Source organism: Lygodium microphyllum, chromosome 24, assembly GCF_053477565.2.
Source record: "Lygodium microphyllum isolate KBCC chromosome 24, Lygodium_microphyllum_v1.1.10, whole genome shotgun sequence".
Taxonomy (NCBI): Eukaryota; Viridiplantae; Streptophyta; class Polypodiopsida; order Schizaeales; family Lygodiaceae; genus Lygodium; species Lygodium microphyllum.
This window is the reverse complement of record NC_141158.1, coordinates 17,078,303-17,105,120: the sequence shown is the minus strand read 5'-3', so window position 1 is coordinate 17,105,120 and position 26,818 is coordinate 17,078,303. Positions and strand designations below refer to the sequence as shown.

General features: G+C 43.8%; 1 protein-coding gene across 3 annotated transcripts in view; it reads left to right on the top strand.

The window, feature by feature from the left end:
- Positions 1 to 26,818, top strand: part of LOC148014880 (uncharacterized) — a 284,657-nt gene that overhangs the window by 19,364 nt on the left and 238,475 nt on the right. For all 3 annotated transcript variants that reach the window (XR_015688327.1, XM_087665264.1, XM_087665263.1), the window contains exons 5-8: positions 7,243 to 7,339; positions 24,516 to 24,713; positions 25,000 to 25,114; positions 25,768 to 25,831. Coding sequence is in view for 2 of the 3 variants with exons in the window: in XM_087665264.1 (XP_087521390.1) it covers positions 7,243 to 7,339; positions 24,516 to 24,713; positions 25,000 to 25,114; positions 25,768 to 25,831 (474 nt within the window). In the remaining variant the exon portion in view is untranslated. The remainder of the gene's footprint in view (positions 1 to 7,242; positions 7,340 to 24,515; positions 24,714 to 24,999; positions 25,115 to 25,767; positions 25,832 to 26,818) is intronic.

Genomic DNA, 26,818 nt, shown 5'->3' with positions numbered 1-26,818 from the left:
AGTCTATCAATTGTGTTATTGACCTCCTTAGGCTCATTCATGTAGATCTTCTTGGTCCCGCATTCACTGTTGCCTTGGATGGTGCGATGTGCTTTCTTTTGATAGTGAACGATTTCTCCAGACACATGTGGGTGTACTTCCTAACGTAGGAGTCCGATGCTTTCACTTATTTTAGTGCTTGGGTGCTGTTGGTCCATAACCAGACTAGTTGTTGTGTGGATACTATGAGGAATGATTCTGGTGGCGAGTTTACCTTCCATGAGTTTTCTGAGATTTTACAGGAGTAGGGCATTGTGCGCTAGCTCATCTCTACTAACTCCCCTGCATAGAATGGAGTTGTAGAGCGTAGGAACTGGATAGTCATGAACATGACACGCTCTATGCTATTCGCATTAGAGCTTCTTGAGTGCCTTTGGATTAAGGCTGTCAACACTTTTGTGTACATCCTTAACCAATGTCTGACTGTTGCGGTCCCTGAAAAGACTACGTACAAGGTATTGAGCTTACCCATCGAGCAAATCTCTTGATCTTTGCAGGCTATTTTTTCGAAGCAAAAGCCTTTCATTTGTTCCATCCTCGGACGAATAAGGTGATCATTAGGAGAGATATCATCTGTGATAAGAGGGATATAGTACAGTCCTTTGCATTGGACTCTTCGTCCTTACCTCTGCTCACATCATTTGAGATCATGCCTATTAAGCCGGGTCTACTACTCTCTCCTGACCTTCATGTAGATACTTTAGCTTTCAGGCCTTCTCTGCGAGATCTGTTACCTCGCTGGTACCATCAAACCATGTGGGATTCGAGGATCCTTTTACTAGATTACACTCTGGAGAGCCCTAGAATGTCTGCTTAGCTTGTCTCTCAGGCTTCATATGCATCGTTGTTTATAGCTGATTACATTGTACATTTTGAGCCGAAATTGTTGGCAGGAGGCTCTTTAGAACCCTCTGTGGTGTGAGACCATGGAAAATAAACTGGATAGTATTGATTAACATAGGACTTGCATATTGGTGGATTTTCCTCATCACAAGTTGATCATTGGGACGAAGTGGATTTTAAGAACTAAGCTAATGGCTGATGGTACTTTACACAAATACAAGGCTCGTCTTGTAGTGTATGGTTTTAGGCAAGAGCATGGTATTGACTATGAAGAAACCTTCGCATTGCTGCTTGGTTGACAGCATTTTGTTTGTTGGTTGCACTTGCCGCTCTCACCACAGTGGCCAATCTATTAGATGGACGTCAAAAGTGCCTTTGTGAACGGTTATTTGGAGAAGGAAATCTATGTGAAGTAGCCTACGGCTTTTCTTCTGCTAACTGGATTGATAAGGTATTTTGCTCATGGAAAGTTTTTATGGACTAAAGCAAGTGCCGAGGTCTTGTTATCATAGGATAGACAAGCTCTTACGGGCTTATGGATATCAATGTACTCCCTATGATCCAAATCTATATGTACACACTACTAGCACGGGGGTTAGCTAAATCCTGCTCTATGTTGATGATATATTACTCATTGGTGCAAATTCTGCTGCTATCACAGAAATTAAGGCAAAGCTTTGCTCTACATTTGAGATGACAGATTGCTGTCTTATTTCTTGGGAATGGAGATTATTAGATCCAAGAAAAGTATCTTCATGTCATAGCAGAAGTACACCCTTCAGTTAGTGGAGTAGTATTGCACTCATCAGACACGGCCCATGGCCACGCCTCTAGATCTCGCTATTTATTTGCACAAGGATACCTTTGGTTAGCCTTTTGCTGCTCAATTACTTTGGTTGATTCATGCTCGGCCAGATCTTGCATATTGAGTTAGTTTTCTTAGTTAGTATTTTAATGCATCTAGAATGTCTCATTGGATTTCTTGTCTTTGTATATTAAGATATTTAAGATGTACCTATAATTATGGACTAACTTATGGTAATGGTTTATGCTTGCAGGGCCACACTGATTTTGATTGGGTGGGAGATCCTGATACCTGACATTCCCATGGCAGCTATCTTTGCACCTTGGGCATGGCACCCATCTCTTGGGCTAGCCATAAGCAGGAGATAGTGGTGGCTTCCCCAGCTGAGGCAGAGTATTAGACTCTCTTCGATGGTACTATAGAGGCTATCTATTTGAGGAATTTGTTGGCTGCACTACAATTTCCGTGCAAGTCGCCTACAGTTGTCTACTGCGACAACCATAGTGTTATTGCCCTTGTGGGCAATCCTATCATCACCCCTCGGAATGGCATGTGGTGGGTTCATTTCCATTTCACCAGAGAGCAGGTTGAGTTGACGCTATTTTGCTTAGAGTTTATGCCATCCAATGATAATTTGACAGATATTTTGACCAAGGCGCGGTCAACATGCCGGCTCTACAATACCTTCTACCACGGTTCGGCTTGGATACACCTTCTTCTACTTCTTTCGATTGACAAGGAGAGGGTACTTTCTTCTTACTTCTCCTTCTAGTTTGAGAGCGGGTGGTTTTCTTCTCTTGATAGTGACAATGATGATGATGATGCTTACTGCTTTTTCACTTTTAGACACTTATTTATTTTATATTGTATATTATGGACATTTGTAACTTTATATGTACTGTCAAGATGACATGATTGTAAAAGGATGCTTGGGCAAGTGAACAAATCTCCTGTGAGGTCACTATCCAAGTGGCATCGTTGTATCACATTCTGCATGAACATGACAACTTGTATCTTTCTTTGCATTACTCCATATATTGGTATTCTATTCATGTAAACATGCATCTGTGTGCATTTATCTTCCTTTGCATTATCCCATGCTAGTTTTGCTTATCTTTTACTTGCTTATCTGTTGTAGTGTTTTTTTGTCCATATATTCTCCATATGATTGCACACTTATACTAGGTACTTATCCTAGTAGTGCGTGAGATTGTTTTGCTTGTTTTTTGAAGGTCATAGGGCTATCCATCCTTCTTTACCGTACTTTGAGACACAATGGCTTAATGGAATAAATACTCATTTGAAACCATCACTTAATTCTAAATCTTAATAAAAATTAACCCAAAGCTCTTTTAAGAAAAAATTCCATTGGTGATTCCATCCGCCTTTGCAGGACTTGGTAGGCCCTTGGGCAACCGACATGCACCCTTGGTCTAATTCTTGGTTTCTCTCGGGTGATCTCTTGGGCTCACTTAGTAAGATAACCATCGTCTCTATAGTCTTGGTAGGTCACTAGATAGTCGATGTTCATTCTTTGCCCAATATCTTGGCTACTTTGGGGTGGGACAAAACGACTTGGGGTAAAAGCAAATAATCATCAAGGGTTTATTTTTCATGGCTCAATTTTGGGCTTAAGAGGAGATATTGTCAGTCATGGGATGTGAAATTTCAAGGTACTTTAATCTTGCTGATAACATTTGATTAAGTTATTAATCAAATGTGCAAGGTTGTTAGCACATGTGATGCACATGGAAGTTATTTCATGGTAACAAGCCAAGGACCTCGAGGATGCAGCGGGTGCCAAAGGCAAAATTTGTAATAAGTTATTCCTGATAGGTTTTAGGTGGTACTTGGTGTTAGATTTGGGCCTAGACCAATTTCTTGGTCTCTAATGTCAATGGTGGTGACATTAGAGACTAGACATTAATTAATTAATTAATGCCGTTGGTCAATAATTGCTCAAGGATACTTAGAAGATTAATTGGCCTAGGCAATTTAATTATTGGCTAGTGAAATTAATTTTTTGAGTAGATGACAGTATACAGGAGAAGGCAACAGTATTTTTGGTGATGTTTTCATGGCTATCTGAGCAGGGCAGTAGTATATTTTCAGCATTTCTCGCCATGAAACTCTGAAATTTCTCTCTCTACAACATTTTCTCTCATCAACCAGTCATCTCTCAAGTTATCTAAACATTTTTTAGTAGTTTGAGCCATCAAAGGAAGAGATTTCAATCAATCTTTGCTGTAAACCTTAATTACATAAAATATTAGGGTTTTGACGGTTTCCTTGAGATGCATGCTCAAAATCGAGGGCCTAGGATTTGAATTATAGCAATTAAAATCGAGGAATTTTAAGGAGATTCAAGAGACTGACCAACCAATATCAGATTTAGGACTGAATTTGTTTTTCAAGGAGCAAGGTGAAGACCAATTCCCAAGCAAACCAAGGGGCAAATTGGTTTGGAGACTTGCTAGTTAGTTTTGATAGCAAGATGCACTTCAATTAGCAAAGGAGATTAGAGAATCTCAGTTGTACTCTTTCCATTTGCAATATAAAATAAAGAAATACTGCAAGGGGTGCCGATTTTGGTACCAATAGGGTGTCCTATGTCTAATTATTAAAGTGGTAAAGCGTGCATTTTCAGTTTATATGAATTTTATGCTTGCTATAATTAGTACTTAATCAGGTTATTTACCACCCTATCCAAGGAGGAAGACTGGTTTCAGGTATTGAGCTAAAAATGCATTAGTGTGACTTAAACAACCCCATAACATGCTTAATTCATGAAGAAATATTCTTATTTTAAAAAGAAACATGATCCTAGAGAGTTACTGTGTCCCACATGCAAAACCCTAATTTGGGTGTCTCAAACTTTCTATAAATAGGCATGCAATCCACCACTCTTCCTTAATCTTATTTTTGTAGGTTTCAAGAGTTGTATCTTTGATGTTCACACCCCGTTTGTAGAGGACATTACAATCAGAGCTTCTCCTAGCCATTTGCTACCATGTGACACCTGATTCCAGCCTTCGTCCACATTCAGTGCTGTCGCCATCTGTTTGCAACCATATCCTGGTACCCTGGAGCTGTCGCTTACTGCTAGATCCTTGCGTTTATTGCTATAAACCTGTCGCTTACTATCAAACATTGTCGCCATCATCAACAGTTTGCATTTGTTGAGTTTCTCTCTCCTTCAGCTGTTGCTTGCACCTTCTGCATAGTCGTGTACTGCTTCCAGTTGTCACCCAGTTTTCTCTCTTCTTAGGTATATGCATTTTTAGTCTTTCTCTCCCCTATACTATTGTTTGCATAAGATCCAACATTCCTTAGCTGTGTTTGCTAGTGTTTAATACACGGAGGCTGCCTTGCTGCGTTTTAGGATTCATTGGGAGTATGACACACTCTCGAGCTTATAACCTCTACCTTCACCCCAGAGATACGAGAGTTCGAGGTTCAGTATTCACTGCATAGGTGGTTGTTTCTTGAGCATTGTATATTCACTATTCATTCACTTCATTATTCATTGTGTTCACTGTCTCTGAGTTATCCTAACTCCACTCCTATATATGCTTGTTTGATATGTGCTTGTAACTCTTTACGAATATCAAAGGTATTGAGCTAAGTCTGTAGTATTTGAATTCTTCTCCTGTGATCTTACATGATTGTCTATCCTTGGGTTTTGACCATAATTAACAAAGAACGGTGTGAATTGAGTGGAGGCATGGGAGGAATTATTGTATGCAAACTCAGCAAGGGGTAATAGATCCACCCAATTTTCTCGATGATAGTTGATTCTGCATCTAAGGTAATACTTTAAGACTTGATTCACTCGTTCTATTTGTCCATCACTGTGTGGGTGATTGGTTGAAGAAAGATTCACTTGTACTCCCAGAAGTTTAAAGAGGCTTATTCAAAACCCAAATATAAACTGGGGGCCGTGATCAGACAATATCATCAGGTAACCTATGGTGCCGATATACATGTTCCAGGAAGAGCTTTATTGTCTCTTCCCCATTGATACTCTTGGTTGTTGGAATAAAGTATTTCATTTTGGTGAATTGATCAACCACCACCAAGATGGAATCATACCCTCTAGAAGAAGTTAGTTCGACGGTGAAGTCTATGGATTAAGATGACCATGGCTTACTTGGAATAGGTAATGGTTGAAGAAGGCTATGAGGTCGATGACGAGGGACTTAAGCTCGATTGCACATGCCACAAGAATGCACAAAGTCTTTGACTAGTTTTCAAATTTGTGGCCACCAAAAATCCCTTGAAACTAGTTTAATTGTCTTGTTAACCCCAAAATGCCCTATTAAGGGGAGATCATGTCTCTTTTTGAGCATATCCACTTGCAAAGGATCGAGAGGAATATAGAGGAGCCATTTATAATAGAGAAGCCCATCAATGTCCTGAAAATCCCTTTGAGTTTGTTCTTGGCCTTGATGTGATTGCCTCCTTATGTCCTTGGCGAATGTGTCTTTTGTAATTTCCTTCTTGACCTTTGATAAGAATCCAAAATTTTCTGGGGCTTTCAGATTATCTTGTGCAGGTTCTGTCTCATTTCTGTTTTTTTAAAGATAAGAAAATTCTGTTAATAATACCTCCGAGTAAAATCCGCTGAGGCAAAGTACAAAGTACAGGGAACTTTGTAAAGGCTATCCAAGTTACCAAGTACATCACAAATATGGTGGTTTTGTTAAGGCTATAATGCCAGACCATCTGAGGGGCAGTGTGGAGAAAAGTGCCCGAGTCTGAAGTCTGTGTGCTATCTTGTTTCTAATGTTTAATGGTGTGAGGGCATCAATTTACTGCGTTTACTGCTGATCTGTGTTGCCATTATAGTGGAAATGCTGTATAAGGCATTGATGCTGCTGTTTGGACCTTTCTTGCTGTGTTTCAAGTGTACCTGATTTGTATCATACATCCCTCATGCTGTGTTTATGTTGCAAAACCACTGCCAGGACGGTTTATGCAGAAATCTGATCATCTATCATGTCATTTTTGTCTGCATTTGACTGTTACTCTTTATCTATCGTGGAATTTTTCTGTCCTGTCCAGCACTGTAGATTGTCAAATCCTGCCTACGTTTTCAATGCTTGCTTGACGTTTGGCCAGCTGACATCCATTGTCAAATCATGCCTTTGGAATACTTGTTTTTTGACATTTTGGATGACCTTTGCTGCATACTGGCAACCACTGTTGACATTCAGTTTAATGCTTTTAACACTGTTGACTATTGCCCATGTGCTTTGCTTGAACATTTATGAAGTTTGTGGTTGTGTTGGAGAACTCTCAGTGGTGTTGTTTTCCCCAGAATTGTGATTTGTTTGTCTGATGCTTCATGACTTATACTGAAAAATGCACTTATTCAAGAAAGAAACATTACCTGTGTATATTCACGGAAACAAAATTGTGCCAGTAGAAAAGATGTTCTGTTGGATCAGGCAGTAGAAAAATTTGTGAACTTTGGTTTAACAAGAAAAAGGGCTATACCAAGAGATTTTTCATATCAACTAGAAGTACATTTACAATTGTTTGTGACTTGACAGTGAAAATGAACTGGAGCAACTGTTCATGAAAGTGGATGTAAATAATGTGGGCCTGGTGGACTGGAATGATTTTAGTAGTTTTATTCTTTTGCAACAGGTAGACTACAGAAAACAAATAGTTGAGCATTTTTCTGGGTTGATGTTGACATAATAAAACATGTGATGCATTTTACATAAAAGTGCGGATATTCAAAGATGATTTGGTGTTTTGATGCACCTATTACAGAGCATGTATGCTGACCTTCAGCTTGTTTTTGTAATTATCACTCTACACATGTAGACTATAGTTTGTAGTTTGACTGTTTGGGACTTTGTTGGCTGTAATAAACATATCAACTAGCACAAATAATGCAGAAATGCTTACTAATTTGGAAAGTGGTACTCTTTAATTTGTTGCAAACATGTTGCCTGATGCTCTGGTAATTTTCTCCCATGTGAAGTCTGGAAGGATTACAGGTCTAGGAAATGACCACTTTGTTGGAGATGGCTCAGAGAGCACATAGTTTGCACAGTCCCCTCTCCTGGGCTGTTCAAGATGTCTTTATCATATACAGACTCAAAGGCTTTGTACATGGCACTTGGATCAAGAGACATCTGTCAGCTTGGTCTTCTTAGGTAGTTGTTTCAGGAGCACTTTCATGATACAATATCTCAGGCATGACATTGGCATACAAGGACTTTACAAATAGCCGTGCTATTAGAGTTACCAAACAAACTATTCTCAACCCAATCCCCCAAGGAGTTGTTTGCTCTTTGACTGAGGGGCGCAAAGAGACTATGCTGATTAGCTTCCTGATTTTCGTGTGCAAGGGAAGGAGGATCATGTCTACAAGTTGCGGAAGGCTCTTTGTGGCCTGAAGCAAGCTCCTTGGGCTTGGTACCAATAGATTGATTGATTCTTTCTATACAATGGCTTCCATCGATCAGATCATGATCCCAACCTTTATTATAGAGTTGAAGGAGATAGGTGTGCATTGGTTGTCTTGTAAGTGGAAACTTGATTATAACAAGAAGTGACTAATAATAGGTGGATTGGACTCTAAAGATTCTGCGATAGGAGTTCAACATGATAGACCTGGGGATTCTTCACTTCTTCCTTGATCTTGAGCTCTATCAATTGACACACATAATCTTTATTTCCTAGCACAGGCATATCTCTGAGCTTCTTTGGGAGTTTGGTGTGGCTGATTGTAAATCTATTTCATGCTCCATGGACCTTGAGTCCAAGTTGGTGACCACGGGAAAACCCCTATGAGGTGCTACTCAGTGCATGTGCCTTTTTGGCTGTTTCATTTGGCATATCCATGCTAGGCCGAACATTTCCTTTGTGGTAGCATTGCTTTCATGACATCTAGTAAGTCTCATTGGAGAGCTGCTATAGGCATGTTGCTCTATTTACAAGGGACCCGATGATACAAGATCATGTATGGAGAGGGGCCACTCATTGGATGAAGTGACTAAGATTGGGTAGGAGACGTGGAGTCTAGACACTCCATTACGGGTTTTTCTTTCTCCCTTGGATTGGAAGCTACCTCATGGAGTAGTAAGAAGTAGCCTATTGTGGCCTTATCTTCTATGGAGATAGAGTACCGAGCAGTTCTTGTTCTACCACTTAGGAGATAGTTTGTCTCTATCGATTGTTGGCAGAGATTGACTTTTCGCAGATAGGACCCGCTTAGCTGTGTGAGCAGATAACTAGAGTACCCTAGCTTTGGTGAAGAACTAGGTGTTCCATGCTTGTATGAACTACATCAAAGTTTAGTACCATTCTATACGGGAGTGGATCATGGACTCTGAGTTGGTAGTGGCTTATTGCCCCATGAAGGAGAATGCAATGAACCTCTTTACGAAGCCATTGTCTTAGGCTTCTATGCTTCATTACATGAGGTCTTTGGGTCTTTAGACACTCACAATGACTCCAAGGAGGATATCTCCTCTAGAAAAGAGACCACTCTGAGTCTAAGAAGTGGTTGTATTTATCAATCACTCAGGAGGGATTCCCTATGTTGTGGCCTCTATCGTAGCTTTGGCACTTATGAAGCCCTTTAGTCTTTGACTTTGAATCTCATGTAGTAGCTCCAAATCAATCTCCCATTGAGAAAGCAACTTGCCTAGAGAACCCTCCGAGGATAGTTAACTCCTCTATCCCAAAGTGCGACTTAATTGTGATCGCAAATAATCATTGATCAGAAGTGGTTGCCTCCTCTTCTCTTCAACTTTGGTATGTGGTAGCCTATTGAGGCTAGGTGGCAAAATTTTGTAGGCTCAGATGCTAGCAATTGCGAATTTGAGTTTAAAACTCCTTCGTAAGTCTTTGGTCTTGATGTCCTGAAAGGTCTTGTAAATGCTAGATTGCCATGGTTATCCATAGGTAGGTGTAACATATTGAAGCCTCCATGGCAAAAGTTTCTTCTTCCAAGGCTCTTAGCTTGGAAGGAGACCCTTGACAATGAGCTTAACCAGATAAGGCTTTGCTCTGACTATTTGGGTCTATGGTTCTGAGGCCAGCTCTAGATCTAGATTGTATAATGACATCTGAGCCACCTTCACCCTTGACTAGGCTCCTATCTCCTCTTGACCAAATAAAGTTCATGATGGGCCACTTCACTTGGCCAATACATTACCTAGAGAATGCCCAATAGGAAGTGATGTACCACATAGCCGCAAGAAGAACGTGGTTGGCGACTACCACTCTCCTCGCTAATAAGAGCCTCACTGAGCTCCAATAAAGGATCTTCTGTTTGATGCTCAAGAGAAGAGGCGCCAACTTTTGCTATGAAATAATGTCAATCCCCACATGGCATCCAGATCTCACCATGGTTCCATGGGGAGTTAAGATGAAATCCTCATGTGGTTGCTATTGTAGTTGCCTAGTGCTACATATCCAAACACCATGGAACACTTGTCAATTAATTAAAGCACTTGATGCTCTCCAAAGCATCTCCATGGCCACTAGAAATGCCCTAAGGTTTTTGTCATTCTTGTCTAGATAAATTGTGACTAGAAAGGCCCTAAAGTTGCTCAAACTTAGGGGTGGGCAACCTAATGCCTTTGATATTGGTGGATTTTTCTATTAGAAAAAATCTCATGGTCTTTGCTACAAAAAGAAACATGAAAGGGGCTGGTGGGCATCCTCATCTCACTAGTCTTTGGATACCGAATCTTTCTTGTAGCCATGCTAAGAAGAACTTGGATCTGTGCTAAGAAATAAAGGGCAACAACTCCTTAGACCCAATGCTCTAGAAATCATATCCTTAGCATGATGCTCTAGTGAAACCTAGTTCTTGAAATGGGGAAGAGTGTTACACTCATAGAAGATGAAGATGTCCAAGATGTGCTCTCGGACAACTTGTATGAGTGGGGTGAATAATGCATGGCATCCCTGGGGCCAATTAGAGCCCGGTCACCTTTGCAAATATGAGCTCCTCCTAGGCAACCTACTCTCTTACTCTAATAATCTCTATGCATTTGTCTCCTATCCTCCAAGGCCTCTACAATGTTGAAATCGCCACGTACTATCAAATGGACTTGGGGTAGGGATTGACTGAGGGTAGTCCAAAATTGTCTCCTATCTTTTTGGCTATTTGGGGTACAAATGAATAGTGTGTCAATAAGTGCATCACATCAATCTCATTGAGATCCACATGGCTCTTCTTGGAATCAAGGTGGCCAATCGTGCACTACTTGAATCCCTTGCTCTCCAACACAAGCAAACTCTTGCTTGAATCTCTTTGGCGCCCACAATTTCCCAATAATTGTGACTTTGCGATGGTGGAAGCTTTCAACAACATCAGGATATTGTGCTCTTGTGGCGTGAGGAAATCTATCCATCCTACTAGTAATGCTTTATGTAGGTTCTGTAACACAGGTTCATGAAATTTTCCTTCAACTTTTTTCTCTTGGGATATTAAGCGGTGCACATATAAAATCAAGTTAAGATGTGAGTCTCGGTGACAAACAAAACTAGTTTTCGCATTGGGGGATATTGGTAGAAGTTTTGGAGGATAGATGCCAAATGTGTTAGAAGTGGGTGCAATGATGGAAGCATGAGAATTTGCTGCAATAGATTGCACAACACAAGAGAGAAGAGAGAGATTGCAATGAAAAGATGAGCATTGCAAAAGAACTCAAATTCTCGGGACACGACATCCTATACTAAGTCAATCATATACAATCTCAGATGAGTTCCTATACAACTTTTGGAGGAGGCTACATGATAGCTTTAGGCCTAGCAAGATATCTCTCTTCCTATGGCTTGTAGCTCATAAGAGCCTTGTGGTTGGCACATGGCTTGGATATGGTAGGGACATAGTAGCATGTGCGAGATGCAGTGAGCTAGAGGAGACACAGACATTGCTTATGGGACTGCCCTAGAGCCCACAAGGTATGGAGGAGAGCCCTTAAGATGATATTTCATGGCACAACAGAGACCATGGTACAACATCTATAACTTCTTACACACCTCTAAAGCTATCTTGTAGGAGGTAACTGTTGGAAGGACCTCTTTAGAAATGCACTTGAGAAGAGCAGAATAGGCATATCCCAAGTGAAAAACTGCTTCCTTGTATTTGTTATGGGCCCAATCATCTAGAAGAGAAGTTGGAATTCGGGGATGCACAATAGCTCTTGAAACTACATACCATAGGTGCTTTTGCACAGACCAAGCTTTCATGATGGCACTCTAGGTTAGATAATCATGATCATGAAGCTTATCATTAGTGAAACAGCAGGAAGGTGCCATTGTAGAGGATAAGAGATCAAGATGAAGAAAAGAAGAGAGACAAAGAGAGTACAGCCAAAACATAGCACAGACTGCACTTAGGAAGAGCTCACATGTAGTGGAGAGGACAGCTGATCGCAAAATGACTGCTGCAAATAGGGAAAATCAGGTGAAAATGAGGGAAAAAAAGATCAAGCATTGAGATTACAGCCACCAGACATGGATGATTAGGAAAACACAGACTATATGAGCATTAAATGCAGCCATACAGCAGGAGCAGAAGGACAAAAAACAAAACACAGGCTGTTGTTCATAGAGTGCAGGTTGCAGAAGGCTGAAGACACACTGAGATTACCCAGGAACAGGTTGCTTGGTCAGCAGTAGACAATGAAAGATTGATTAGCAATAGTACTGTTTGAAGGGCAGACTTGCAACAGCAGAATCAGCACCAAGTTCCTGAACACGACTGTCTGATACCATGTTAGAAGTGGATGCAGTGATGGAAGTGTGAGAATCAAATGCAATAGATTGCACAGCACAAGAGATAAGAGAGGGACTGCGACTAAGTAGGCACTAGCACTGGCTCCCTCTCTCCAACAGGACCTGCAAGTAACTGAGTATGCTAGACCATAGTAATGAGGTGGAGGGAGCCCAGCCTATATATAGGCAACAATCACGAAAAAATTGGCTAGTATTTTGGAGGTCAAAATATGCAGGTTAGCCAGTCAAAAGGTGACCAATTGCCAAATTCTGGCATCCACAAATCAGGCAACTGCATCATAAATGCCCAGCCCAGTAACACAGACTTAGCCTCACTCATGAACTGCCTAGTTTGCTAACCAAATGGTACCTGAGACAGATCTGGACCAAATACATTGAATTGCCCCTTGGGGATGACTTTTAATGTTAGAGAATTCAAGTATTTAATACCTTGGTTGAAGGTTTGTGAAGGATTGGCAAGTTACAAATACTTCCATGATCAAAGAGGTTAGAGATTTAGAATTGAGACTAGATAGGGTCAAAAATTGACCAATTATTTTTCAATTTGGAAAATTAAACAAGGGCTGGAAATTTATTTGTGGGCTGCTATGTGTGTGAGAAAGTCAGCGACATGTCATGGGAAGATTGCCAGATGGCAGCCAGCTGCTCCATGGACTCACGTAGGTTGGGAAAAGGCCCAGAAGGCAGGGCAGGAGCCTGGCAACCTGTTCTAGCACCCTTCTGGGAAAAAAAAAGGACTGTTTTCTCTCCCTCTTACTGCTGTTCATTCTCTCTCCCAACTCTGGCTCAGCTAGATTGTTGTTGTGAGCCTGATCTAGACCTGAAACTGCTATCGCCAGCTTGATCTGGGGTTGGAATTGCTGTTGTCTGCCTCCAATTTGGACCTGAAGTGTTGTTGTTGATAATTGCTGCCTTTGGGCTTGAATTCAACAGGAATAAGAATTTGCAGGGATACCTCAGGATGGGTGCATGCACATCTCAGCCTTCTATGATGTTGCACAAATCAGTCAATTGACAGCAAATTGGAAGATATTTGGTGGTCTTCAACAACACTGGGCTGCTGTAAAAGGATCAATTTGGCCCCTTTGGCTCTCAAATCAAGGGGCGAACTGAGGGTTAGGGTTGTTGGTTGCTCCATACAGCAAATTGTTCCAAAATTGTCAAAAATTATGCCTTGATTTGCTGGAATTGGGGGTGATTTCAGTTTAAGGGACTTGCAGGGATTTCAAGTTCTCGGCCTGGCTTCCTAATTTCAGAGCTTTCAACTTTCTCTATTGTACCCATCATCTTCTAGAATAAAGCCTAAAGATAAAAATGCATTGGTGCCTGGGTTTGGGGCCAATCAATGTCAAGTCTCTCTTGTGTTCGGGATTTACTACCCTTCTCTGCAAGGAAGGCTTGTTTACATGGTTCCATTGAGGAGATACATAAACTCCCTTGAGTAGGTGGGCTGGTGGTACTGATTGCAAGCCAGATTGCAAGCAAATTGTTGCACTTGTTCTTAATTGTCATCAACTTTAGCAAGCACGCCTTCAAGTAGTGAAGAATTTCATTATGATGATGCCTGCCTAACGAATTAGAAGACAGGAGAAATAATGCATTTCCTGATCATGGAATGGGCGTTCATCATGGGCAGCATATTGAGAATGCTGGGTTGGTTCACGAAGTTGGAACTTCAATGCCTCAAGATGCTAAAAATTAGCAAGAGAAAGAGGACTCGGAGGTCCAATTCAAAGGTCAGCTTATAACAATAGTGGGGACTTTGCCTTAGCTCACTAAGGATCCATATTTTACTGAATTTATGCAGTCACCAAAGATGTCAACAAGGAAAAAAAGGGAAATGCACCTCCTGATGTGTGGGGATGGCATGCTACACTCAGAAAGAGGATGTGATATAGCCTCAAAATGCACAAAATGCATCTAATGAAGAGATGCAAATGTTTGCATTGGGACATGGTCCAGAAATGCATGGGAATTTTGGAAATGCATACTCTATGCCTTTGAGGTAGGAAGCTATGTCTCAACATGTGGGACATCAAGGATACTTTGGTGGTGGTTGTGTTTTTCATGATATGGCTGGACACGGTACCAGTTCTTTTTGGACAAGATGGCGCCAATGTATTTGGTTCTAAGCTAGGAATTCATGGAATGTTTGGACAGATATATCTTGGTATGGCAACTCATATGCAAAATCCAATGATACCTACATCGGCATGGTACTTGGCATGCAAACTATGATGTTTGGCAATGCTTCTACAGTTCCTAGTGTGCTTGGTGCTCAAGGAGTCAGGGCTGGTCCACAAAATGCCATGTTTAATGCTCGTGACGGTTGTATGGCAGCAAATGAACCACGTTTTGTCACCACCTATCTGTGATAACTTGGCATCAAAGGGAAAAGCTAAAGACTTTAAGGGAGGGGGAAAAGTTGTAAAGTTTGATACTTTCAATGGTACTAAGGACAAGCTGAAAGCATTATCATTCATTCAACAGTTTGATGCAACTTATTTTGAGCGTAACTTCATTGAGTTATCTAAAGTGTGGAAGGTTGCAACTTCTAAAAGGCAATGCTTTACAATGGTGGACTTCGCTTTTGATGCAGGGCAGATCACTATCCACTTGGGTTCAATTTAAGCAATAGTTTGCTCGGCTTAAAAGAAAAGCACACTTGATGTGAATGTCATGCGTGCTTGGCTTGAATTGGATGATTCACTGTGTGCTACTTTGGAAGGCTACAATGAGAAGTTTTGGAAAGCATTGTTGCCGACCACTTCTTATAAATTTTTAATCAGAAGTTCTTGCATTAAGATAAATGTAACCAACATGTCTGTCAGCTGATAGGGGCAGCATGTACAACAGGTGCTTTTTTTCATGGGAAGTCTTCTGGCTAGAGCTATTGCTGGTTTGGTCCTAGATGCATTGAATGAGTAGCCAAATAGTGGTGTGGAGACATGTAGAGCATGGGGCAAAGTAAGGGATCAGACTCCATTGTATTCTTAGTTTATTGCTATAGGTTTGGTTGCAGACTCCATTGTATTCTTTGATCCCAGAGCTTGTGTGAAGTTTACTGCTATAGGTTTGGTTGCAAACATGACATTAGAGAGGATGAAATGGGACCTATGGGTGAAGTTGGTATGGCATCTCGTGGCCATGTAGAGCTTGCGACACCAATCATTGGAAAGCTTTGGTTACACATCTAGAGTTATGTAGATAGTGAAGAGTTCTTGGCATTGGTTGATATGCATGCAAAGGAGGCAACCCTTCAAAATAGGGGCAAAACTAGTGTATTGTTTGTAATACTAAAAGACCATGCTATATTAGCTTTAGCCAAAATCATCTTTTTATGTATTTGGTATTTGCAAAGGTCTTGATGATAATGAATTAGCTAGCAATGTGTCTAAGTTGGATAAAGAATGCACATCATTCTCAAAGGAGTTTGAGGATCACTTTTCATAATCTTTGCATGATGAGTTGCCAATCTAAGGTTTATTGCTACTCTCCATTGTCCCTCAACTTGTCTTTGCTAGTCTGGGCCTCTTTGCGCTTATCTTTGTCCAGTATTGGTGTGTTCTTGCTAACACTAGCCCTTCCTCCTCCTCCATTTGGTGACTTGCTGTCTCCAATGCTCTATGTCGCTCCTATGAGGTTCGGACCTACCACGTCTCTCATCTTGAAAGGAGGTCTGCTATTGTCATGTCACGGAATATTTTGCTACAAGATGGCTAATCCTCTTGTAGGTAAAGCATTGGCCAAGGGGGCCCAAGTATGACATTTTTTGAACAAGAAATCCTCCATGAATAGAGGGAATCCTAATGGTCTAAGGGAGGGTGTCAAGGGAACCGGTAGGGATGATAACTTTGGCCTATGGGTAGTGGTATAGACCCTCCAAGACCACATCGGTAAAGGTTTTGTCTCTTTGTATAACATGGGCGAACACACTACCATCTCTGTATAACATGGATAACTTTGACTGATGGGTAGTGGTATAGACCCTCCAAGACCACATCGGTAAAGGCTTTGTCTCTTTGTATAACATGGGTGAACAGAATACCATCTTGGACATGTAAGGAGTGAAATACTCATGGAAACTTGGAAAGATGACGGTGACGGCAGTGTTATCTCGAGTGTGGAATAATCTTGGCCTTTGAACCATCTGTCAAAATACGATATCAATGAACTGATGTTGAGCATAATGATGGTAAATTCCACCTCCATTTGTTTTGGTGACCTGAATTGAAGCCAAAAGCACCCCTTCCCCCAAGGGTACCATTGGGGTAACCCTCACTGGGATCCCACTAAGAGCCGCTTGGATGGAGTCCTTAAGGATGCAAAATGGGAGGGTGATCTGTGAGAGTGCGCAACGGAAGAAGAACACGAACACAGAGGAGAGGAGAGAGAAAGCAGAGAATGAAGGAAGAAAGTCTGCACTGACTGAGATGAATGCTGAATACACTGAAATGGATAGAGCAGTCTCTGCACGCAGCCCGGAGCGTCAGTGAGGGCACCAGAACAGACTGGAAGCAATGGCAGCACCAATGTCGGAGACGGAGATGACGGAGACAGTGCTGAACCTGCAGAGTACAATGCTGGAATGACTGGGGGGGCTGCTATATATAGCCCCCAGGCCAGTAAACTGGCCGACCTGCCAAATCTGGCCGACCTGGCCAGATTTGGCCGACCAGCCAGATCTGGCCGACTTTGGCCAGATCTGGCCGACCTGCCCAGTAAACTGGGCCGACTGCAAAATAACAGCCCAGTATGGGCTGTGTGACTCCCAAAGGCTGCAGACTGACAAGGACAGCCACTAAACGAACTAACAGAGCTCCTCTGTCTCCTGTCAGACTCTGACAGGAGCTCACAACCAGGAGATGACAGACTGAGAATGATAAAGAGCAGGCTAACACCCCCTCTCAGATCCTGGGAGGGTCTGAAGACCCAAGAACCGCATGTGATGAAGCAAAGAAGCCTGAGGCAAAGGCTTCATAAAGAGATCAGCTGCATTGGCTGCCGTAGGACAATAGACCACCACCAGCTCCGAATCCACGATCCGCTCTCGAACATAGTGATACTGAACCTCAATGTGCTTCGTACGAGCATGAAACACTGGGTTCTTGGCCAGAGCAAGAGCACTCTGGTTATCCACGCGCAGCTCCGTAGGTCCGGTCTGGGAAAAGCCAATCTCCGCTAGTAAGCGACGGAGCCAAACTGCCTCCATAGCGGTCGAACATAGGGCCCGATACTCAGCCTCTGTAGAAGAAAGTGCCACAGTAGGCTGCTTCTTGCTGCTCCAAGAGACAGCACCGGATCCAAGGGTGAAAGCATAACCTGTAGTGGATCGTCTCGAATCCACATCACCTGCCCAATTAGAATCACTCCATCCAGAAGGGTTAATCCCATCTCCATACATGATCCCAAAGGATCGAGTCCCCTGTAAATAGCGAAGAACCCGCAAGGCTGCCTGCCAATGATCCTGGGTAGGAGTCTGCATAAAAGAAGACAATAAAGCCACCACAAAAGAGATATGCGGCCGAGTGTGAAGCAGCCAGATAAGAGAGCCGACAAGGCACTTGTAACGGGTGGGATCTGAAAGAGGAACTCCAGCTGTCAAAAGCTTGGACTCGGGGTCCATGGGGCATGAGATAGGCCGACACGCAGCCATATCAAACTCCGAAAGAAGCTCGGAGATGTACCTGTGCTGCGAGATAAAAATGCCCTGTGCCATCTGATAGATCTCCAGGCCTAGAAAGAAGTGAAGGATCCCGAGATCCGTCATGTCAAACTCCTGCTGAAGAATGGACCGTGTATGCTCCACCTGCTGAGTGTCGCTCCCTGTAATGGTAAGATCATCCACATACAAGATAAGGAACACAGAAAGAGAATCCACAACCCGTAAGTAGAGGTTGGGATCATAAGCGGAGTGCGCAAAGCCACTCTGTAGAAAGAAGCGGTCAATCTGCTGGTACCAAGCACGAGGAGCCTGCTTCAAGCCATAAATAGCTTTCCGCAGCTTGTAGACATGATCCTCCTTCCCCTGCACAAGAAATCCAGGAGGCTGTGAAACATAAATCTCCTCCTCAAGAACGCCATTCAGAAAAGCAGACTTGACGTCCATCTGATAAACAGGCCAACGGTGGTGAGCAGCAAGAGCCAAAAGAACTCGAATGGTGGACATCCTGGCTGTAGTAGCAAAAGTCTCGAAGTAGTCCAAGCCTGCGCGCTGTGCAAAACCCTTGGCAACAAGCCTAGCCTTATACTTGTCCAAGGAGCCATCTGCAAGATACTTGGTCTTAAAGACCTATTTCACACCTATCACCTTCCGTTTCGCGGGACGCGGAACAAGCTCCCACGTATGGTTTCGCTCGATGGAATCGAGCTCGGCTTGCATAGCCTGTCTCCAAATATCCTATGCAAGAGCCTCCTCCACAGTGGAAGGCTCGGAATCCTGAAGAATCTGTGACATAAGAGCATAGTTCACACATAGTGAACTATCCCGCTGGGCCTGTAAACGTGCTGATCGACGTGGACCTGTAGAAGAAGCAGGAAAGTGAGTAACACCTGAATCCTGCATGAGCCGGCGATACCATAAAGGAATCCTGAGAGACTCCTGCTGCTGTGAGGGAGACCGGGGGGTCTCCGGAACCTGCAAAGCACCCAAATCGGAGAGGGACTCCCCCTCACCGAGTGAAAGTAGTTCCTCCGCATCAGAAGAAGGCTGTGTATCGCGTGAAGATCCCGAAGTGGAGGTGGAAGAGCTCGTAGAAGACGGAGTCACATCCACCAAAGGGGAAAGGGAAGCCGAAGGAGGAGGAATAGGGGGGGTGCGAAGGGGTATCCTGGAAGGAAGTGAAGGGAGAGAAGGTGGGGGGGGGGTCCGTCGATGATGAAGAAACATCTGTAATGGAACCTTCAATCGGATCCTCAGAGGCCGAAGCCTCATCAAAGATCACATCCCTGCTCACCTCAACCTTCCGCGTCGTCGGGTCGTAGAGCCGATATCCCTTCGTGGTCGTACTATAACCCACGAAGATAAGCTTTCTCGACTTAGAGTCGAACTTCGTCTTCCTCTTCTTCTTGTCCACATGGACAAAAGCATCGCACCCAAAGATGCGAAAATGGGACACGGAAGGCTTCTTGCCAAAGAAAGCCTCATAAGGAGTCATGTCCTGTAAAGCCGAAGTCGGAGAGCGGTTGCGAATATACACCGCTGTAGCCACCGCCTCACCCCAAAGGAAATGAGGAAGACTCCTATGCTCCAGCATAGATCGGGCCATCTCCACCATGGTCCGATTCGCACACTCCACCACACCATTCTCTGATGGTGTGTTCGGATGGGAATACTCCACCCGAATACCATGATCCCTGCAAAACTGAGAGAAAAGGTGAGAAGTGAACTCGCCACCGTGATCAGCTCGAACGCCACGAACCTTGGAAGTTGTTTGGGTCTCCACAAACACCTGCCACTTACAGAAACAGGAGTACGCCTCGCTCTTGTACCCCAAGAAATAAGGCCACACATAACGACTAAAGTCGTCCACAATCAGCATCAAATACCTGGCCTTCCCAAGGGAGGCCGTGCCCATAGGTCCGCAAAGGTCGGTGTGAACCAACTCAAGCGGAGAAGTAGCCCTCCTAGAAGCAACCTGCGGGTGAGGCTGCCGGTGCTGCTTGCCCCTCAAGCAGCTAGGGCACAAAGTGTGAAGAGGAGGGAAATCAGGAAGTCCCTCCACCATCTTTCTCCTAGAAGCCCGCCGAAGAGAATCGAGGTTCAAATGACCATACCGAGCATGCCAAAGCAGCCCAAGCTCATGGGAAGTCCGCGCAGCCAAGGCTGTGAGCGTATAAAGCCCACCCTCCTGTGTACCTGTCCAAAGAGCATCACCTGTAGAAGCATCCTCCACTGTGACTGCATCCTGTGTAAAAATGACTCGGGTACCTAACTGAGTAAGGCCATGCTAATAGGTTAAAACCCAAATCAGGAACATAGAGAACTTTGGCGGAGGAAGACCGCCTGTCAGAAAACATAGGTAAAGTCCCCACGCCTCGAACAGGGACTGTAGAATTGTCACCAATGGTGACGGTACCCCCTCTGGAACGAAGATCCTGAAGCCAATCCTGACGGAAGGTCATATGTGAAGATGCTCCATTGTCGACGAGCCAAGGCTTCTCCTGTGTGGTAGAAGCTAGGGCTGTATCTTCCTCAACAAAGACATGCACAAACGCAGATTCTGTTGTGGCTGGGACCGCCTTCGAGTCCTTCTCCTTAGGCTTCAGATGGGGATACTTCTGCCAACACTTCTCCTCGGGATGAGTGCCCTTCCCACAATGGGGACACTTGGGCTTCTTCTCCTTCGCATCCTTCTTGTCCTCCTCCTTCTTGTCCTTGGCCTTCTCCTTCTTTTGTTTCTTCTTCTTGCCGCCACCTGTGCCGGCCGTAAATGCCTTGGTGGAGCCATTGGCTCCCACTTCTTTGAGTCGCTCGTCATGCTCCAAGACAAGCGGGGAAAGCTCCTCCCATAGGAGTGTCTCACGGGTCCTCGAGGTGATGAGGCTGGTATAGAAGACATCATATCGGGGTGATGGCAGCTGAGTCAACAGAATCATCGCCATATCCTCAGACGATATCATACAACCAACAGAGGCTAACTCGCCTCGCATATCCTCCATCTTCGTGATGTGCTCCTTCATGGAAGGAGAATCATCTAGATTGAGCATCCGCAACTTTTTCTCCAAGGAAATCTTGTGGGCAAATGTCTTGTGCTGATACAAAGACGCAAGCTTCTTCCACACTTCCGCCACAGTCTGTAACCTGTGAACATGGACAAGAACGGAATCATGGAGACTCATAAAAAGAAAGGAACGGGCTCGAGAGTTGAGCCTATCCCATAAGGCTGCACGGTCCATAGAGGTGCCATCCGACGAATCCACGGAGGGACGGTCGATGGGTGAAGAAACAAGCTCCCAAAGGTCAAATGTATCGAGGATGCAGGCCACCTTGCATGACCAGAGGGAGTAGTTGGAACCATCCAACTTATCTTCCTTCGGAAAGGAAGGGAGAATCGGCACCTGAATAGAGGGAATCAAGGAAGGCATCCGCACATCTGAAGCAGTCTTCACTGAAGAAACCTTCGCGGTAGATGGAACCCTCTGAGATGCATGGATTGAAGAAGGACGAGTGCAAGGAGGTTCTTCCCGACGTCGAACCTCATGATAATCCCGCCTCCGCTCAGAGGAATGATGAGAAAGAAGTTCATCCTCTGAGTCATCAAAGCCTGAAAACTGGTAAGACATCTTCCAATCTGCAAAATACCAAAGAAAGTTGTGCCGATGTCGAAATATGACCAGCAATGTGGTCACCAACCACCAAGACACAGGCAGAGAATGCCTACAAACACCTGGATCTGCAAAACGCAAAGATAACTGATGACGATCACCAGAAAAGAGACCACCAGCACCAGGAAACAGCCCGGAAAGAAGTCGCCAGCAGGAAATGTGCCGCCTGGAGTGGTAGCGACCAGCAGAACAGCAAAACGCAGCCTGTAGATCAGTCGCCTAGCAGAAGGAGGGACAGCCTGGTGGAAAACGCAGGGTGGTTGCGTCGCTGGATGACGTGGCAGCCTCTGTAGACAGCGTGGACAGGAAAACGCAGGCTGAAAGGCCTCCTGAAGAAGTCGCCTGGCAGTTGTTGATCAGATGGCAGCAACAGTAAGGTATCTCACTCTTGAGGGTATGTCCTCCATGCTCTCAATCAGGCGATGATACCATGTGAGAGTGCGCAACGGAAGAAGAACACGAACACAGAGGAGAGGAGAGAGAAAGCAGAGAATGAAGGAAGAAAGTCTGCACTGACTGAGATGAATGCTGAATACACTGAAATGGACAGAGCAGTCCCTGCACGCAGCTCGGAGCGTCAGTGAGGGCACTAGAACAGACTGGAAGCAATGGCAGCACCAATGCCGGAGACGGAGATGACGGAGACAGTGCTGAACCTGCAGAGTACAATGCTGGAATGACTGGGGGGGCTGCTATATATAGCCCCCAGGCCAGTAAACTGGCCGACCTGCCAAATCTGGCCAGATTTGGCCGACCAGCCAGATCTGGCCGACTTTGGCCAGATCTGGCCGACCTGCCCAGTAAACTGGGCCGACTGCAAAATAACAGCCCAGTATGGGCTGTGTGACTCCCAAAGGCTGCAGACTGACAAGGACAGCCACTAAACGAACTGACAGAGCTCCTCTGTCTCCTGTCAGACTCTGACAGGAGCTCACAACCAGGAGATGACAGACTGAGAATGATAAAGAGCAGGCTAACATTATCTCCAAGCCATATGTACGCCGGAGATGATGCCTTGAGGGTTGTCAGTCTGTCCCAGGGTGCAAGCTTTGTGTGTGAAGCAAAGTGAATTGATGGGAAGGCATAGGTCGAGGGTGTGCAAGGAGCCATGGTGGAGTCCCTTGGTGGTGGTGGTGGACCACCTGCAATCTCATGAGTCTAGCTTGCTCTGTGTGTTTGTGGTGCTGAATCTTCTTGAGTGTCGAGTTCTAGCCCCTATTGTGGTGATTCCCATCCATGGGGAGAAGATTGTGTGAGACAGGAAAATGGGAGTAGCTTGGGTGACGAAGCAGACAAAGGCTCTTAAGGTGCAGTAGATTATAGGAGGTTGAGGATGCTTCCATTTCTGGCCAAAAGGGAGCACCAGACATGTGTGGGACACTGGAGGACTAGGTGGTGGTGCTGTGTAGCAAAGGAGTAAGAGGCAAGGCAGGGTAGTTCTGCTGTGTAGGAAGGGCAATGGTTAGCATGGCTGGCAGGCTGAACTGGCGGGCTGAATAGGGAAGTGAGTGGGATAGGTTGGGAGAACGAAGAAGAGGCTGAGCAGGAGAGCAAGCAGGGTTGGTGTGGTTGGCAGGACAGGGGCACACGTACTAAAGAGCAAAGGTGATGTGGGAGGTGCAGGAAGCGGTAGTTGCAGGGAAAGAGCAATAGACAACATAGGAAGGAATGGGAGCAGTGCAGAGGATGGTGAGATGGAACAGATTCAGGGAGGGTAGGTGGAACATGCAGAGCAGAAGGCAGGTGGGGCAGGATGGTCAGGTTGAGGCTGTTGGGGCAGGTAGAGCAGGAGAGGCTGAGGGCGGGGATGGATCAGCAGAAGGCAGGGTGGGTGTCATGAACAGTAGGCTGACGTGACTGTCAGCTGCTTCACATCAGGTATCAGCAGCTCACAGCACATCAGATCTCAGCAGCTTGCAGCTCACGTCATGTCAGATGCTCTGCAACAACTCTCTTACTATGCATCTGCTGTAAACTTGCACAATGCAAAGCAATTCTGATGGTTAGGTATCCCTGTGGTGAAGTCACACAAATTACAAAATTAATGCAGTCATACACATTATTGAGATTCTCCTGGAAAGGTCTGAGCATGCAGATGATGAGGAAATCTGCTGTCAAAGCTCATAGCCACTCGAGAATTCAATTATATACAACAGCCAGTGCCACATGTGCAGAGATGTTGCTTGACAGTCAAACAGCAGGAGGCTGTCTTCAAGCTGTGACATGCCGTGAAGGTAATTTCAGCTTCAAACATGATTATAATGCTGCAGAATATCCATTACAGTTGCCTGAATCAATCGCCAAAAGGAAGGACTATTTACTGTGCATAAATTTCTTAGTCAACAGCATGCATTTGTGCAGCTCTCCTTACACATCATTCGAGCTGCTGTCCTCATGTTCTCCAAATCAACGCATTGTTTTCTTCGAATATTTCTTTCAGCTACTGCAAGGGATTGCATATTGTTTATATCTCGATATATTGAGAGGTACTACACGGCAGGTTTCTAGGTGAGAGGGAGTCTGCTTGATCTTTTTATGAAAGGTTCCATTTTCTGTTGTGTGTACTGTATTTTACCCAAACAAGAGAGCATTTTATTGAGGGTAAAACACAATATAAAATCCCTCTACACAAGAAATGTAAAACAAATAAAGGGATAAATGCTCCCTGGCTATCTGCAAGTGTGTATTGTATTGTAACTTATGAATGCTTTGTCTCGATTTTCAGCTCTCGAGGGAAGATGGTGTGGCTGCTGACTTTGCAGCTTATGCCAAAGTGAAAAAGACTAGCTCAAAATCACTTGACGATTCTTCTGAGGATTCTGACTCAGAGAAGGAGGAAGAGAATGTAATTCAGTCCCTTGCTCCTAGGTGTCACAAGACTGGGAATGCTACAATATTAAGGCCATCAAATATAATTGAAAAGGTAGATGAAAGTCTTGTTCTTACAAAAGTCTCTTCCAGCCAGTCATCTTGATGTTTCAAATACACCAACGTACATGATCCAGCAGTTAAATATGTACTAAATTAGACAATGCATTGTGCACCAGACTGGCGACCCAGTGCTGGCAATCCACTTGTGTACTCTCTATAGTAATGGAAATGTGTGCTCTCTTTTGGAAACATTTGTGATCTCCAAATGAGATTTTATTGTTTTGGTATGAAATCTTAGAAAGAAAGAAGAACCTTTATCCAGTCTTGACGTGGTGCAGATTATACTTCTAGGTGCAATCCAAACCTATGTGACTTGTACACAAGATGGTTTTCTCAAGCTTTGGCATACAGACTCACTCAAACTACTTCGCACACAAGAAAATGGTAGTGGAGGTGAGTATAAATTTTATCATGGAACTAGGAAACACTTTGTTCTTGATGCACATTAGTCAGTTATGGGCAGTTTTGTTTGAACAGACATCTTTTAGTCCACATTTAGAGTTTGTCTATATATATACACCCTACTGCTAAGGTATGCTTGCCTTTATTAGTATAGGTACCAGATCATGGATCAGCATTACTGCACATGCTTAGGGCTGCCTCTTACTTTCAAAGAAAAGGAAATTCTATTAATAACACCTTCGAGAAAATTCCCCTGAGGTAAAATACAAAGAAAGTTGTATTGATCACCACGCTTAAGGCTGTGCTCTGATCTTGCTCATCTGAATCCTCCTCCCTGGTTTGGTAGTGTAGCCAGGGTTGCCAATTTGTATCACTATTTCACTTCTATGTGGCTCCATGGCTTCATGCATCCATGTCTTTATTTTTTCACTCCTTGATCTGCTTGTGGAGACTCTGATAGAACTTTGGACACATTTACTAATTACATGCACCTCTGATCATTTTGTACTTGTGCGTGAATTGGACTCTCTCTATAAATACACATTAAAATGACATGATAAAAATTCTTTGCGCCCATTTATAAAATCTTAAAGTTATGGATGTCTTATCACTTGCTATGTGTTTGTTTGTGTAATCCTTCACAGCATGGATATCTGACATTGCATCAATGGCACAACAACCACTTGCAGCATTTTCCATGGATAGAAGGTTAATAGATTTAGTATTGGATGTGCCCTACAAAAATCATTTGATGATGTAGCTTCAGTTAAACAAGTTTGTTGCGTTCATTTATTTGTGTGGACTTGTATATTTGTCATGACATGGAACTATCAAATAGAAAAATAGTAACTCCCAAATTGATATGTTTACAAATCAGTGATTTAAATGTCTCAACCTAAATATAGTATCTACATTTACTTTTGAATAAATATAGTTAGATCAGAAGAGCTTTAGGTGCTCTCATTTAATGGCATAAATGCAAAGGTTTTCGGGTATTTGACAACAGACAGCTGAACTGGAGATTCCATGAGGAGTTTGTGCAGATACGCTAGGGCTTGCAAGAGAAAACATTGAGCATATGACCATGATTCAAACACAAAAAACTCAAACACAAATGCAAAAACACAAAATATAAATAGGGTTGAAAGAGAACTTTGAAGTGAATGACTGAATTCTGTAAATGAAGGAAATAGTGTATAAGATGCTCAAAGGTAGACTTGTCCAACAGCTGACAACAGCTGATGACTCTTGTGGGAGTGCGTTGCGGGAGTAGTTGGAGAGTGATGTCCACCAGAGAGAGATCCTAAGTGCTGTAACCACTAGTTGTTGCTGTGATGATGCTGAAAATAGAAAGGCAGCAGGCTGGAAACCAAAATGCAGCAATCTTTGGGGCTGGAACTGGTAAATGCAGCAATGTAATTGCTAGAAGATGATAGCAGTTGATCACCTGCAGAAATTTGGAGCTGGTCAACAATTGGAAGAGTAGGATCTGATACACAGAAGCTTGTAGAAGTGCAAAATGCAGGGCTGAACTGATTGCCTATTGAGGTGGAGCAATCGCTAGGTGATAGAGGTGGGTTGGATGCAATCACTGGGCAGCAGATCAGAAAACACAACACTGGAACACCTCTTGTAGGCCAAGGGACAATAGGGAGAAGGTTGCCAAGGGCTGAAGTGAAGTGGGTGTGGCAATAG